This window comes from Chiloscyllium plagiosum, unplaced genomic scaffold, assembly GCF_037043375.1.
Source record: "Chiloscyllium plagiosum isolate Xiang-an unplaced genomic scaffold, Cpla_swu_hap1 HiC_scaffold_7, whole genome shotgun sequence".
Taxonomy (NCBI): domain Eukaryota; kingdom Metazoa; phylum Chordata; class Chondrichthyes; order Orectolobiformes; family Hemiscylliidae; genus Chiloscyllium; species Chiloscyllium plagiosum.
The window spans coordinates 7,222,167-7,238,612 of record NW_028270145.1 but is presented as its reverse complement, the minus strand read 5'-3'; the positions used below and the strand labels follow the sequence as shown (position 1 = coordinate 7,238,612).

At 38.0% G+C, this 16,446-nt stretch overlaps 1 protein-coding gene across 2 annotated transcripts in view; it reads left to right on the top strand.

The window, feature by feature from the left end:
* gtf3c3 (general transcription factor IIIC, polypeptide 3) overlaps positions 1-15,296 on the top strand; it is a 54,774-nt gene extending 39,478 nt beyond the window's left edge. For both annotated transcript variants that reach the window (XM_043692905.2, XM_087988690.1), the window contains 5 exons: positions 634-859; positions 7,964-8,154; positions 10,630-10,754; positions 11,685-11,837; positions 15,003-15,296. In XM_043692905.2, the coding sequence (XP_043548840.2) occupies positions 634-859; positions 7,964-8,154; positions 10,630-10,754; positions 11,685-11,837; positions 15,003-15,125 (818 nt within the window). In that variant the 3' untranslated portion in view covers positions 15,126-15,296. The remainder of the gene's footprint in view (positions 1-633; positions 860-7,963; positions 8,155-10,629; positions 10,755-11,684; positions 11,838-15,002) is intronic.
* Positions 15,297-16,446: the final 1,150 nt, after the last annotated feature.

Here is a 16,446-nt window from a genome sequence, read left to right as displayed (position 1 = left end):
TCCAGTAGATTAATTTGGGGTAGCCGTGACTCCAATATGGTATGTCTAGAGATAATACATTAAAACCCTAATGATCCTTGTGGCTAATTCAGTATCTAAGCCAATAGATATGGATTTTTGCATCTAATCAATCAACCAACCTGCCTGATAAATAGTATATTGAAAGTTAGCTCTATCATTAGCAGTTTGATTACTTGCCATTTGACCCAGATACCTTGCAAGTCAATGCTTTAGTTAGTGATGTAGAGCAAAAATTGGCAGAAATCTGCAGGCTCTGGTGTAGTTTTTGGCTTAGACAGCTGTACAATAACCTCAGCTTAGTGATGCAGTCATCTTCCTGCCACCCCCACCCTAAACAAACACCAGATCATATGAAATCTGAATATTTTAAAATGTCAGACCTCTTTATAAGAACATATTTTGTTGTATAAAAAAGGGACTGCTTTATACAACAATACTTATGTACACTTTTTATCATATTAAATGCTATCTTTTTTAATAGGGGATGTACAATTTGCTTACATTGATGCATCATTTTGATTTATTTTAGTTCTGCAAATAATAAACAATCTTTTTTTCTGGTCTCATATTTGAACAGGTAATTTAAACACATGCATATCATTTTTTACCCAGGGAAAACTAGTGTACTGAATAAGGATGACTGGTGGAATTTATTGCTAAAAGCTATTTACACATTATGTGACCTCAAACGTTTCAAAGAAGCTGAACTCTTGGTTGATTCTTCCTTGGAATACTACTCATTTTATGATGATCGGCAGAAGCGGAAAGAGTTGGAATACTTTGGCCTCTCTGCTGCTGTTCTTGATAACAACTTCAGAAAAGCATATAATTATATCAGGTACTTCAGATCAATCCATTCCTAATGTTAGAATTTGGTGAATTTAAATTAGGCAAAAAGGGCTTTATTTCCATTAAATACAAATTAGCCATGGCTGTGTATGTGTCAGGTGTCACTGAATTGACATCATTTATACCTCTGATTTAGAAGGTTCTGGATTCAAGTTGTTCTCCAGGACTTGAGCACTGAAATCAATGCTGACACTACATTATAACTGAGGGGGTACTGCATTGATGGAAGTTGATAGGAAGGTAAAAACAGAAACCCTATCTGCCGCCTCAGGTGGATATAAAAGATTCCACAGCATTACTTTGAAGCAGAGCAGGTGAGTTATCCCTGGCGTCCTGGCCAATCAACATCTCATAAATAGATTCTCTGATCATTATCCCATTACTGTTCATGGGAGCTTGTTATGTACATATTGACTGCCTCCACTTCCTATATTGCAGAACTGACTGCATATCAAAAATAATTCCTGGTTACAGATAGGAAAGGGAGGTGACTTTTTTTTTAAGAAATGGTAATAGGGTCAAAACAAAAGTTGCTGTACTGGACCCAAACATTAACTCTGATTTCTCTCCACACATGCTGCCGTACCTGCTAACGTTTTCCAGCAATTTCTGTTTTTGTTTCCAATTTCCAAAGTCCACAGTTCTTTCAGTTTTTATTAATGGTAATAGGCTGTTGCATATTAATTTAAAAAGCTAGAAAAGTTGTAAAGTGGGACAATTTTTTAGATTGATTATCGAATCAGGCCATTTGGTTTGAACTGAAGAACAAAAAAGGGAAGTCACTGCTGGAAATACACTGCAGACCTCTAAACCGTCAGAGCAAGATATATGTGTAGGTACTTTGTTGAGAAGTAGAGAAACAGTATGAGCAATAATGCTGGAATGTTTCAACAAGTCGAATATTAACTGACGTAAAAGGTAAAGAAGGCATAAAGTACAGATAGGAGGGCTTTCAATCTCGTATGTGTAGGCCCAATAAGATAAAGGCAGCTCTGCATGTCGTTTTAGGGAATAAAGTTCTGAAGGTAGACAGAATATCAGTGAGGATGAGCACTTTGATGGTTGTGATCATACTATTCTGCAATTCTGTGAAACTATTTTAACAGTCTAGAAGAAGACTATTCAATCTGTCTTATCTGGAACTGTTGTACAAGTTAGTAGTCATGAAAGAGTTAATGTATGGGCTATACTGAAGCCCTCCACAGTCTGATATTAACACCTCCCCTAGGAAGAGACTTGGGCAGTTAGGAGTTAGTTGGATTTGGGTATGATCTCCTGATGGAGACACACATGTCTTAGCTACCTGAATTATTACTGTAATGTAACAAATTACATTTTGCTATCCAGGACAAGAAGCATTTCCACTGAGTATTCATGTTCCATTCTTTATTACTGACTTCTGAACAACTTTTTTGTTTGTTTAGCCTATGAAACAAGAGTGATGTCTTGGATCTGAGTTACTTGACTTCCAACAACCATGTGTTACCTGTTGTGCTAGATGTGACTCCAGCCAGCAAGGATGGAAGGATACTTTACCTTACTAGCCAAGGCATAGAATACAAGAGAATTTAACTTAGGCTAGAGCTGTGAAAAAAAAATTAATTAAGCCAAGCTGGAGTACTACATAGAGTTCTGCAATATGGAAAATAAATTACTGTACTAGAGGGTGTACATTTATAAAATGTTGACAGGACAGGAAGATGTTATCTTTGAGAAAATATTGGATAAGCTGGAATTGTTATCTTGGGAACCGAGGAGATTGTTGGAAAATTATAGATGTTGATTTGAATAAAATTCCTTCCCTAAGCAGAGACGTTAATAGCCAGGGAGCTTTAAAGTAAGTGAACGAGGATCAGAGGAAACTGAGAAATGTTTCTCCCAGAAAGTGGTGGAGATCTGGAATTCACTCCCTGTGAAGGAGGGATGGGCAGAAATATTCATCACATTCAAATAAAATACTTGGATTGGCACTTGAAGTGATTAGGCTGGATATTTGTTTTTCAGTTGGCACAGAAATGAGGTGCCAAATAGCCTCTTTCAGCCTGTGACCTTTCTGGCTACTATTATTTTTTTGTTTGCTTTGTCTTCTCCCTTGCTGTTCATGTTCCATGTAGTTTCTGTTTTTACTAACGAGTGAAATAAATGCTTTTGAAATAATAGAGCCTAAAGAGTCACAGGTAGACAGGGTGGTGAAGAAGCCCTTATTGGTTAGGGCATTGAGTATAGGAGTTGGGAGGTCATGTTGTGGTTAGGCAACCTTTGGAAAAAGGTAAGAGAGAAAGGTATAAAAGGGACCAAAGGGGCAACTTTTTCATGTATGGAATGAGCTGCCAGAGGAATTGGTGGAGGCTGGTACAATTACAACATTTAAAAGGTGTCTGGACTGGTCCATGAATAGGAAGGGTTTGGAGGGATATGAGCCAAATGCTGGCAAATGGGACTATTAATTTAGGATATCTAGTCGATATGGACAAGATGGACCAAAAGGTCTGTATCTGTACTGTACAACTCTGATTCTAAATCACTATATCCAGTAGAGGGCTGACTTGCACAACTTTGATAGGATTTTTTTGAGGCTTGTTGAAGTCCGCACAATATACTGTTTATCTACATAGTTTGTGGTGTTATGATTTCTTTTGTACAGTACCTTAAATGTTGCAAATTCTTCCTTTTTTTTATATAGATATTTTTATTGATAATTTAACATTTTTACAAGTTTACAAAATAAAAAACCCAAGTATCAACATTGATATACAATTAATAAATAATAACCAAATTTTAACAAAAGAAAAATACAGAGAGAAAAAAACCCAAAACTTAATTAACTACTAATCTAATCTACAACTAACCAGAGTGTATAATTAAGTCTCTTACATTATTCAAATAAGATTTAAAAAAAATCGATGGATAACACAGAAATTGGGTAGTGAGATACATGCTCGGAATGTATTAACATCAAATGTAACAAAACCCGTATTTGTGCGTGATTCCTCTCCCAAGGAGCCCCGGACCAGCCAGGTTCGCCATCTCAATTAAATAAAAGCCCTTGTTAGGATGGCCGAAATATCTGTATTTGTGTAATTCAAGAAGGGCTGCCATATTTTATGGAATAATGCGGTCTTTTGGTGCACCATATTTGTAAGGAAGTCAAGGGGAATACATTCCATAATTAATCTGTGCCAATTTGAAATTCCAGGGGGGCCCTCAGCCACCCAGTTTACCAAAATATTTTTCCTTGCACAGAAAGAGAGGATAGAAAATAATCTCTTTCTGTGCATATCCAGGGAGGGAAAGTTCGAAAAGTCCAAAAGGAGAGATACAGGGTTCACTCTAATTTCCGTTCCTAAGATTTCTGTCAGAGCACTTGCAACTTTAGTCCAATATCTACGGATCTTATGACGGGTCCATAAGCAATGCACGAGTACCCACCTCTATTTTACATTTGGGACACCGAGAGCCATCAATTTTGAGAAGGCTTCCGTTATAAGTTTAAAAGGATGTGCTGGGGGGTTAATACAAATTTAAAATCCCATACTCCTCTCCATTTATAAGGGCTTTAATCAGAATATATCGTTCAGATTCGTCTTTTATCTGATTTAGGATTTTGAAAGGGAAATTCTTCCGAATAAGAATAACAACTCCCCTGCTTTTTGAGCTAAAAGAAGAAAAAAAGGCCTGATGAAATCCACCCTGTCGTAATTTCAAGTGTTCTTTATCTAATAAGTGTGTCTCCTGCAGGAGAGCTATATCAACCCTTTCTTTCTTGAGGTTTATAATATTTTCTTCCTTTTGACTGGTGAATTACTCCCCTTGACATTCCAGGTGCACCACTTAACCGACTGATCAACCATAATCGTCTGGGCAGATCCGAGACCCCCTGGGAGGGGAAACCCTATCCAGAACATCCCGAGCATAGAGCATATAAAATTCACAAAAGTAAAGGCTCTCTAATACACTCACAACAGTATAATAAAAAACTATTTCTAAATTTAAAAAAAACGTATTTAAGTGGAGATTTTCCCCCTTTATCCCAGGGGGTATCACTTCCTTTCCAAAAGTCCATCGTATCCTCTCCCAACCAGTGCCCCACCTTGACCCAGGCGCTCCTTAATAGGATGAAGAAAATTCAAATGTACTACAGAGCTAGAGTTAACAGTGAGCACCCTACCCCCCCCCACCCACACCAACACCTGGATATATTTGGTAATGTTAATACCATGTGTAAACATATATAACTATAAAATTACAGCCTCAACAAGTTATAATTAAATATAATAATACAAAATAACAAGGGAAAAACAACCCCGCTCCTGGAGATAGAGATAAAATAGGATAAGGTAACCACCTCCCCCACAAACATTAACTAGACCCCCCGGCCTATATATGTATATGGAATAAAAAAAAGGGAGAGAGAAAATTGTTAAGTAGAGAACAAATAAATAAATCCCTCTCCCCACCCCCCAAGATAATAATAAACAGTAAGGGAAAAAAAAGGGGATTAATATATACAAAAAGGGGGGGATGTGATCCGGAGTGGGGGCAAAGCAAACCAATATCAATTAACTCTTATAATTTATCTAAGAGAGTCCAAAAATTCCTTGGCCTTTTCCGGTGATCTGAAGTTATACACAGACCCTTCATGGTTAAAGCGTAGCGTCGCTGGGTAGCACAAGGAGTACTGAATATTTAAGTCCCTTAAACACTTCTTCGCCTCATCAAATGCCTTCCTCTTTCGGACCAGAGCTGGGGAAAAGTCCTGGAATAACATAATCTTGGATCCTTTATAGATCACGGCTTGGGGATCTTTTCCAAGATTTCTGGAGGGTTCTAAGAGTATCTGCCTCTCCTTGTAGCTCTGCAGCCGGAACAGGACCGGGCGGGGGCGCTGGTTCGAGCCAGGCCCGCGTATTGCAACTCGGTAGACCCATTCCACTCTTACCTGGCCTGATCCAGCCTCCAGATTTAAAAGCTGTGGAAGCCACTGTTCAAGGAACACTTTTTCGGGAAGGCCCAGCAAACGAATATTTTTTCGACGATCTCGATTCTTGAGGTCGTCAGTGTGATTCTCCAAGGTCCGGACTTGCTGTTTGAGAGATCTTGCAGCATATGGATATTGAATACTTCATTACCTGAGGTGTTACAAATGTTGCTGAACACTGTGTCATCATCATCAGCAAACATCACCACCTTTGACCTTATGATGGAGGGAAAATAATTGATCAAGCAGGTGAAGATGGTTGGTCCGAGGACACTACCCTGAGGAACTCCAGGAGCTGAGACTGTTGATCTCTAACAATCCCAAGCATCTTAAATAAGAACCAGAATATCTGCAAATGCTGTAAATCAGAGGCAAAAATAGAAATTGCTGGAAAAGCTCAGCAGGTTTGGCAGCATCTGTGGAGAGAAATGTTTTCAATTAAGTGACCCTTCCTCAGAATGGTTGTAATGAGGTCAAGGAACTTGAGGCTATAAAGAATGGCCCTGGCAAAATCTGAAGTGAGTGTCAGTGAACAGGTTATTCCTTTGCATTACACTGCTGATGATCCCTTCTATTAGTTTCTGGAGATTGGCGGCTCGTGCGTAATCTGACAGCGGTAATTGGCCGGGTGCAAAATGTCCTGCTTTTTATCCTGCACAGGCCATAAACCTGGTCAAGTTTCCATATTGTCAGGTCAATGCCAGTATTGTAGGTGTAATGGAACAGCTTGGCTTGCTTAGCAGCAAATGCTGGAGTAGAAGTGCATTTGCTGGAATGTTGTCAGGGCCCATAGTCTTTGCAGTTTTCAGTGCTTCCAACTGTTTCTTGATATCATATTGGTTGAAGACTGGCATCTGTGATGCTGAAGAGACTGTCATGGATCACCCACTTGGTGATCGCTTGTCAATTACTTCAGCTTCGTCTTTTGCATTGATGTGCTGGGCTCCCCCATCATTGAAGTTGGGAATATCTATGGTGCTTAGATAATATTGCAAAGTACTGTTGAATATCTCTGCTCTTCATTTTGCAGTAAATGTTTCCTTTCAATACAATTTGTTAATGGCCTGAGCCTGATATTTTGGAGCATCTAAAATCATTATGATTAAATAATTTAAAAAATGCAATTCAAAGATCTTTGTTAATGTGACAATGGGTTTTTTTTTTGCTTTAAACCAAGGAATCTGACATTTTACTTGTAGCAGATAAATATCTTTAAATTATCAACTTAACTGCTTTGAATAAAAAGGCAGACTATTTGGAGCACTATTAAAATTTTCCTTTAAGTTTTAAAACTTAAGTAAGCCAAGCTATCTTCAATTCACCTGAATATCTTTGCCATTTGTAACAAAATAACAAGCAAATCAGTAAGCTCATATCCATCCACTGTTAATGGATTTCTATTCCTGGAAAGTGCAACTTATAATACTGGTTCCTTTTACACATTAAAATTTGAGGATTATCGGCTATCTTGTTTCTAATATAGTCATAGAGTCATAGAGATGTACAGCATGGAAACAGACCCTTTGGTCCAACCCATCCTTGCTGACCAGGTATCCCAACCCAATCTAGTTCCACCTGCCAGGACCCGGCCCATATCCCTCCAAACCCTTCCTATTTCTATACACATCCAAATGTAAAGTAATGATTACTGCTATTGCCTCACTAATTAAGTTACTGAGTCTAGTGTAGTGCTGGGTATATACACTGATTAGAAACTACTGTTTCGAATGTTGAACAAACTCAAACATGGACACCTATCAACGACCAAATTTTGTTTGGTTCCTTTAGCGCATTGTGATTTAACAGGACACACAGAGATAGTGTAAGGAACATTAACTGTCCTGAGCATGTTTCACAAAAGGAGACAAATTGGAAACTATCAAATTTCCCAAATTGCTATTGAATGATGTAATAAACAGCTACACTATCGTTATGCTGTTTTGAGTTGATACTGGTCTTAAATCTTTTAAGTCTTAATCCTCACTCTGCCATAAAATTGATCAGTTGAGTTGAAATGTGCTTTGATAACAATTTTCACTAAATATTTTGCTTGATAGAATCAACATTCCATGTGTCTCCTGAAGAATTGACTTTATTTTTTGCTATTCTCTCAAGGGTCATGGTGATGGAAAATGTGAACAGACCTCAACTGTGGAATATCTTTAACCAAGTTACTATGCACTCTCAAGATTTGAGGCACCATCGCTTTTGCCTGCGACTAATGCTAAAACACCCAGATAACCATGCACTCTGTGTACTTAATGGACACAATGCTTTTGTGGCTGGAAGCTTCAAGCATGCTTTAGGTAGTAGACAATGATCATTTTGTAATATTGTAATTCCATATATTTGTTGGTAAAAAGACATCAATCTGAATGCATTTAGCAAATGCATTACAATTATTCAACTTCCTATATGGACATCACCGTGCAGAAGTGATGCTGAGTTTCATTACTGATTACACAAGATTGGGATACAGCCATGAGCGTGATTTTGATAATACTGGTGTGTGTCTTTCTTGGGTTTCAGATGATTTTAATGAACAGCTGAGGCTTTGCATCTAACTTTAGTTCATAATGGTTCAAAAACTGTTGCTCACCATCTTTTCATTTCCAAAACCTCATTCGCATCATTTTGTCTATTTTGTCATTTGACTAAATCAGTGGATGAAGTAAGAACAGCAGCAGCCTTACAATTCTTTGATATACTACAATCCTAACTTGTGGATAAAGTAAGAATAGCATACATGACTCTTATTGTAGCATTATTTTAAGTTGCTGTACTTCTATATTTAGTTTCTCTCTATTTATCTTGGTGTCTTTTTGTTTAATATGTACATCAATATTACTCAGTATCCTGTAGCATTTCACGAGGTGTAAAAATCAAGTATAGTCTTTAAGTGCAGTACAGTTAATGGGCACAGGGTGCAGATATAGGAAATTATAAAATCTATATATTCAGTCCCCCTTTCAAACTCACATGTTTTGTCCTTGCTTTGATCTATAATTTTCTGTGATTCTTCATAGCTTTTAATTTTGTGTTCCCTGTCCATATTTACAATGGAACCTGTTTATGTGGACTGGTCAAACTTAAATTACATGAGAACAAAAGGAAAACACGGTTGATCCTGAAAATCTAATCTAAAAACAGGAGATATTAGAGAAACATTTCCTTTGGAGTTTTTGATAAAATGTCAATAATTGGCTGTCACAATACGTCATGACTATTGGTACTGCTTCAATAGAAATTCTCATGGTAAATTAAGCAGTGCCATATGACAACAATATATGATCAGATTTGGTACGGGTTGAGAGTGTGTGCTGGAAAAGCACAGCAGGTCAGGCAGCATCCAAGGAGTGGGAAAATTGACGTTTCGAGCCAGAGTCTTCCTGAAGAAGGGCTCTGGCCTGAAACGTTGATTTTTCTGCTCCTTGGATGCTGCCTGACCTGCTGTGCTTTTCCACACATGCTCTCAACTCTGATCTCCAGCATCTGCAGACCTCACTGTCTCCATCAGATTTGGTACTGCAACATTGAACTGTAAAGCTTGTGACTTTTGAATACTTCACCCCCAACAGCTGTCACAACATTTCAGCCAGTCTGCCAGACTGGAGGTGAGGTTACAAGTACAGAATGGCATGGGTTCTTTTGCCCTAATATCAGCCATATTGGGAGATTCATGTCTATTGCGTGTCCCAATAATTCTGCAACTTCCAGGGTACCCACTTTTACACATCTGCAAGTTACAATGTGTCTGGATGGGGTTTGTAGGAATTCATGCTGGAACAGGTCAGTGCAAAGCCTTGGACTGATTGCCTAGACTTGCGTAGTACCACTTTTAATTGATAGGCGTGTTCCCATTCTTTTGGCACTCCTGGTTCCTCTTTCCCCTTGCACTTTGAAATATCCCTGACCTTGCCTGAATATCCATGGCCCCATTGCACCTGAAGAGTGAGTTCCCACTGCAGCAAAGAGAAAGGTAAGGACATAGTTTTGCACAGTCAGCAGACTGTGCCTTTGTTTTGCTGCTGGCTGCAAGATCTGAATCAATAGTTCTTATTTACACTTGGCAGCAGTGTATAACGTTTTTTCATATTTTATCTGGCTCATATTTCCCATCACCTCCATTCCCTAAGGTGTCTTCATTTTCACACGTCCTACCCCACTGTCACGCTCCCCTCTCTTTTTTTTATTATTTCATGTATTGGCTTCAGGTTCTGCTGTTGGCTCCTTACTACTCTTTCAATCTAACAGCTGCTTCTGTATTGTAGTAATTTGGTTGTCCTCACCTTCTGTTTATTTCTCTGCTTGGTACTCCTTGCTCCTGGCTCGTACGAGAAGATTTTAATGCCGGAAAATTTAATTCCATTGCTACCTTCTACAAAGTTATTATTCAAATCTAGTAACCTATTTGGATGTCAAGTGAAATTTTCATCCTTTAGAGAAACAAAATCTATCTCTACGCCTTTCCAAATCATTTTGAGTGTACATCTTTGTAAATGTGGAAGTACCTTTAAACTCCATTTCCTACCCTTCAATAATTTGAGCACACCCATTAATTCTATTGTTTTGTTTCTTGCTTGGCAATCAGTTGTCAATGCTTCCTTCTCAAACCATATTCCTGAATTTTTGTATCACAGTTCTTGAGCGATATAAATCACATTGACTGCATTAAATCATGGTGATAATTGATATAGTTAATATTTTTAAGGTGGTAGTAGTAATGGTTCCTAAAAACAATTATATAATCACATTGTATTTCTTTTGATTTTAAATTTCAGGTCAGTACGTTCAGGCTTTCAGGATTCAGCCTAATGAACCCCTGTACAGTCTTTGTGTGGGCCTAACCTTTATTCATATGGCATCTCAGAAGTTTGTTTTAAAACGGCACCCTCTTCTGGTACAGGTTTGTCAAAGACCTTGAATCCAGAGTTAAAGTTGTTTTCTCAGTGAAAATCTATCTGTTGAACTATTTCGATTTGCTATTTTATAGTTAGGATTTGCTTTCATCTAATGTAAAGTTATTCCTTTTGTCAAAACTTTAAATTTTCCAAGTTCTAAGTGTGGTGAATTGTTGATTTTATTCTTCATAATCTCAATATGTTGTTTAGCAATATATATGAGATATAAAAATGTAGTGAAAATGTGAATTTTATTTTTTATTTTTGTATTTTAAGATTTACCACATTATATTTGTTTTGGTTGTGAGTATTTCATATTTGGACATGAAAAGTGTACTTTCAAATGAAAAATCCATTAAAGAAAGTTCACTTTGCATGAGAGTAGGGAAGAAGCAGTAATATTTAATGAAGGAGAGCATTAAGGGAATGTGGTAAAATTTAAGACTAGGAATAGTTTAGTTTCTTGCTTGAAATGTTTCATCAAACAAATTACTTCAACATGAAAAAAAGAATGCATTAGAAACAAGTGTTCTGCACCTTGAGTAATGTTGCATCAGACATGCTGGTCCTGTTAGTGTTGGGATGCGGGTTTGGAGTTGTATTTAAAATTAATAGTTAATATAGTAACTAAAACTTACAAAGATCTTAAAGGTGGGTTAAGATGTTGAAAAACTGTAGAATGTGGTGAGAAAGTTTCATTAAGCAGAATTGAGGCAGTTGAAAAGTTCTGCCTTTTGTGGATTGACAAAGGCGATGGAATCAAAGTAACAGAATATGGGAGAGACACAAGGCTGGAGAGGTTTGGAGAATGAGTTGGGAAGACTTTGAATTTGTTGTTTTGGAAGAAATTTGTGAGCAAGATAGGAAAACAATTAAACTAGCCCTGTAGTTACCCTGCTGTTTTCATTAGATCTGTATTCTTTATTTTATTCTAGGGATTCTCCTTTCTAACACGATATATGGAACTTCGAGGGCCCTGTCAAGAAGTATATTATAACATAGGACGTGCATTACATCAACTGGGTCTTATGCATTTTGCAATTCATTATTATGAGAAGGCATTGGAACTCCCACCTCTTCAATTAGAGGTATGAAGCATGTTAGAAATCTAAAAAGATAAAACTTTTTTTGTCATACTCAACATTGATATGCAGGGTAGAAGATACAGTGGACAAACAGGAATTCACTAGTTTGCTGACACCATCTGAACTTCAGGAATAACTTTTTTTTAGATCTTTTAGATTACTTACAGTGTGGAAACAGGCCCTTCGGCCCAACAAGTCCACACCGACCCGCCGAAGCGTAACCCACCCAGACCCATTCCCCTACATTTACCTCTTCACCTAACACTACAAGCAATTTAGCTTCTACATACTTAACAAATCATTAAATTATCAGATCGTGTGCTGCCTCGTGCAGTGATGGTTTGTGCTAGATTTAGTGCTAAATGAATTGACTTTTTTTCCTCCTTGTTCCTATGTTCCTAATTGATTCAATAATTGTAACTTTTTAGTTTTGGCAGTAATTTGGTACCTTGAAAAGTTCTGTTGGTAAACTTAATATCTAACTGGTGTGATTTCCTCCTGATGAAGGGCTTTTGCCCGAAATGTCGATTTTCCTGCTCCTCGGATGCTGCCTGACCTGCTGTACTTTTCCAGCACCACTCTAATCTTGACTGTAATCTCCGGCATCTGCAGTATCCACTTCTGCCTTGTTTGATTTCCCACCTGATCTTTGCGTGGTTAGCTAAACTCAATTGGGCAGCAATGTAGGCTTCATAATCCAATCTTCTTCCTGACCTCTCCGCCCCCACCCCCACTCCGGCCTATCACCCTCACCTTATCACGCTCACTTTAACTTCCTTCAACCTATCGCATTTCCAACGCCCCTCCCCCAAGTCCCTCCTCCCTACCTTTTATCTTAGCCTGGTTGGCACACTTTCCCCATTCCTGAAGAAGGGCTCAGGCCCAAAACGTCGATTCTCCTGCTCCTTGGATGCTGCCTGACCTGCGCTTTTCCAGCAACACATTTTCATAATCCATGCCTATAGATAGGAAGATGCAGCAAATGTTTGCTATATATGATATAGAATCATAGAATTCTGACAGTGTGGAAAGAGGCCTTTTGGCTGAACCAGTCTGAATGGAACTTCCAGACCATTCCCCCCTATCTCTATTATACCACATTTTCCATGGCTGTTCCACCTAACCTACACATCCCTGCACAGTATGGGGCATTTTAGCATGACTAATCCACTGAACCTGCACATCTTTGTACTGTGGGAGGAAACTGGAGCACCCGGAGGAAACCCACGCAGACACTGGTAGAATGTGCAAACTCCACATAGAAAGTCACCCGAGCCTGGAATCAAATCCAGGTCTCTGGCGCTGTGAGGTAGCAGTGCTAACCACTGAGTCATCATGCCACCTGAAAAGCCCTTGCCATTACTCAATGGAAGTTTTGTTGTTTTCTAACCATAAGATTTTACTATAAGGTGAACAAGGCTACATCAGCTTCATTAAAGTATTGAGATGGAAATAAGGCACGGTTGGAAATTTGAATTCAGGATCTCCTGTTTACTAGACACGTGTTTCAACCCACTAAGCTTTGGTGCCACCCATTGTACAGATAATAACCCAATGTACCAGCCAGTGTTATAACTCCTGCTGCAAGTTATGTGTTTAGAAGTTTGCTGAGGATAGAATTTGCTACTTTGTACAAACAGCAAGTAAACATTCAGCTGAAGGCTGGTTTCTTGGGAAAATAGTTCGAATTGTTACCTGTGGAACCATTACACAAGCAACAGTTGGTGTCACATGGAGAGTTTTTTTCGTTCTAATAGTTGTACTATTATTCTGAATTTTCTTTGCATTTTTGTGCATCACACAAGGTCTTTGGGAGTAAAGTGCCTTAGGAAGTGTGGTATTCTAAAGGGCACTATCTGAAAGATGGTTGAAATGTTAATAAGCTGAGTTTTGTTGTAGTTTTGCCAAAGACCATGAGTGATTCACATAGAGTCAGAGAGTCATAGACATGTACAGCACAGAAACAGATCCTTCGGTCCAACTCGTCCATGCCAACCAGATATCCCAACCCAATCTAGTCCCACCCGGCCCATATCCCTCCAAACCCTTCCAATTCATATACCCATCCAGATGCCTTTTAAATGTTGCAACCGTATGGCTGCCTTGGTAATCAAATACATCATTTGCAATATATTCGTGGGCTGCTGGTTCTGTGTGCGCTCAACTGCAATGGACTAGTATAGACTCTGCCCATGTTCTGAACAAAAGGTTAAAATAAAATGGAAACACACAAATATGTGAGTAAATGCAGTAGGCAGATGAACAATGTACATCTCGTCTTGTTTTACCTTCTAAAACATTGAACTAGAATATATGAGGGCACCTTGGAAAGACACACAATATCCAGTTCACTTATCAAGGTGTGATGCATTGTTATATTCCCTGAGTTGCACCATCTAATTTTCTTATAATAAAGGGAGTCATGTCTGGAAAGTAAATGGTATGCTATACACTTGCCAAACTGTCTGGTGTTACTAAACCCAAGAAGGTAACTGTAGCAGACTAAAATTTGACTTCTATCCAAGTTATTATAAATAGGTTATCAGCAGTACTGATCATTAGAATCTTAAAAGCCATGATCCTGTGTAGTCATCACACAAAGCACTAGTTTAGTTGGTATTAGAAAATAATAGTGTCATTGACCTAAGTTATTTGAAAGATTGAATTATATTCCATTGATCAAAATTGCATTGAAACCTTTGTTGATTTTGCACTTTTTGCTTAATTGTTTCAATCCTTGTGTTGTACATTGATTCACGAAATGTTCAGATATCCGGTGGCCCTGCCAATCATGGTTTTGTGAAGAAAATTGATTAAGATTAACCACCATGCAATAAGATTCAAAATAGTAAAATTATCATATAATGGACTGTATTTTAGGCTACAACAGATCATAGACATTTTACACTTAATGTGCTTACTGCCTTTAGAAGGTATGACAAAGTGCATGTCCTGGGAAAATCATCAGCATAGATTTTGTTCTTTTCCATGTCATAGCACGCTAAAGACACTCTACTTTCCAACTACACCTCAACATTTGTGAAAAATGTGAAATATTTTTGATAATTGCTTTGTCTAAGTCCAACAAAAGTTAATATGTATCTTTTGTTGTAAAAATAAAGTAATTTTAAAGTGACTTCATTTAAATAAGTATATTTTTTGTTTCAGGGAATAGACGATGATCAAGTTGATCTAAGACGAGACATTGCTTATAATCTCTCATTAATTTATCAGAACAGTGGAAACCTTGATATGGCACGAAAACTTATATATACACATTGTGTTGTATAACGACTGAAACTCCATGTTGAATTGTTCACAGCAAATTGAGGAAATGTTTAAAGAATAAAAATTAACTTGCTCGTTTCTTTATTATCTAGAAGTGAACTTGCATCATTTTATGTAAATAAAGATCTCCGCTGTTGTTTTTTTTATTTAAAACCATTAAAATATTTTCAGAAATGTTGAAGTTGATGTGCCTGAATTTTCTGTGAAGTAAATTTTAAATGAGTTTTTAAATTAGGCATTTTTGCTGCAAATAAACATTTTGATAAAAATGGGAAAACAAAAAATGAAGCATACTCATACACTTCTGTGAAAAGTTTACCTGTGAACTGGGAATGATGATTTATGTTTGAGCACAAACAGAACCAAAAATGTAATAATGTAACTTAGTACCACACACCATTCATTAATTTTAAACATTCATTTATGGGACATGGACATCATAGGCTAGGCCAGAATTTACTGCCCATTCCTAATTGCCCAGAGGCAATCAACCACATTGCTGTGGCTGTGGAGTCACGTGTAGGCCAGACCAGACAAGGACAGCAGTTTCCTTTCCTAAAGGACATTAGTGAATCAAATGGATTTTTCCAACAACCAACAATGGTCATCACTAATAATTTGGATTTGTTATAAATTTCAAACTATACTTTCTGTCTTGGCAGGATTCAAACCTGGGCTCTCAGAACATTACCTGGATGTCGACGTTAACAGTCTAGTTAAAATACAACTAGGCCATCACTACCCTGTAAATAAACAACATTTATACCTCTGTGACTACCTGATTAAATAGTACCTGGAATCCCACTTATTGATTTAATCATCTCGTCATAGAAATATACAGCACAGAAACAGACCCTTTGGTCCAACTCATCCATGTCGATCAGATATCCTATATAAATAGAGTTCCATTTGCCAGCATTTGGGCCATATCCCTCTAAACACTTCCAATTCAGAAACCCATCCAGATGCCTTTTAAGCATTGTAATGGTACTAGCCTCCACCACTTCCTCTGGCAGCTCATTCCATATATGCACCATCCTCAGTGAAAAGGTTGCCCCTTAGGTCCCTTTTATGTCTTTCTTTCACTTACCTTAAACCTATGCCCTCTACTTCTGGGCTTCCTGACCCTGGGGAAGAGACCTCGCCTATTTTCCCTATCTCTGCCCCCCATGATTTTATAAACCTCTAATGTGGTCACCCATCAGTCTCTGACGCTCCAAGGAAAATAACCTCAGTCTATTCAGCCTCCCCATAGCTCAAACCCTCCAACCCTAGCAACATCCTTGTAAATCTTTTCTGAACCCTTCACAATACCTTCTGATTG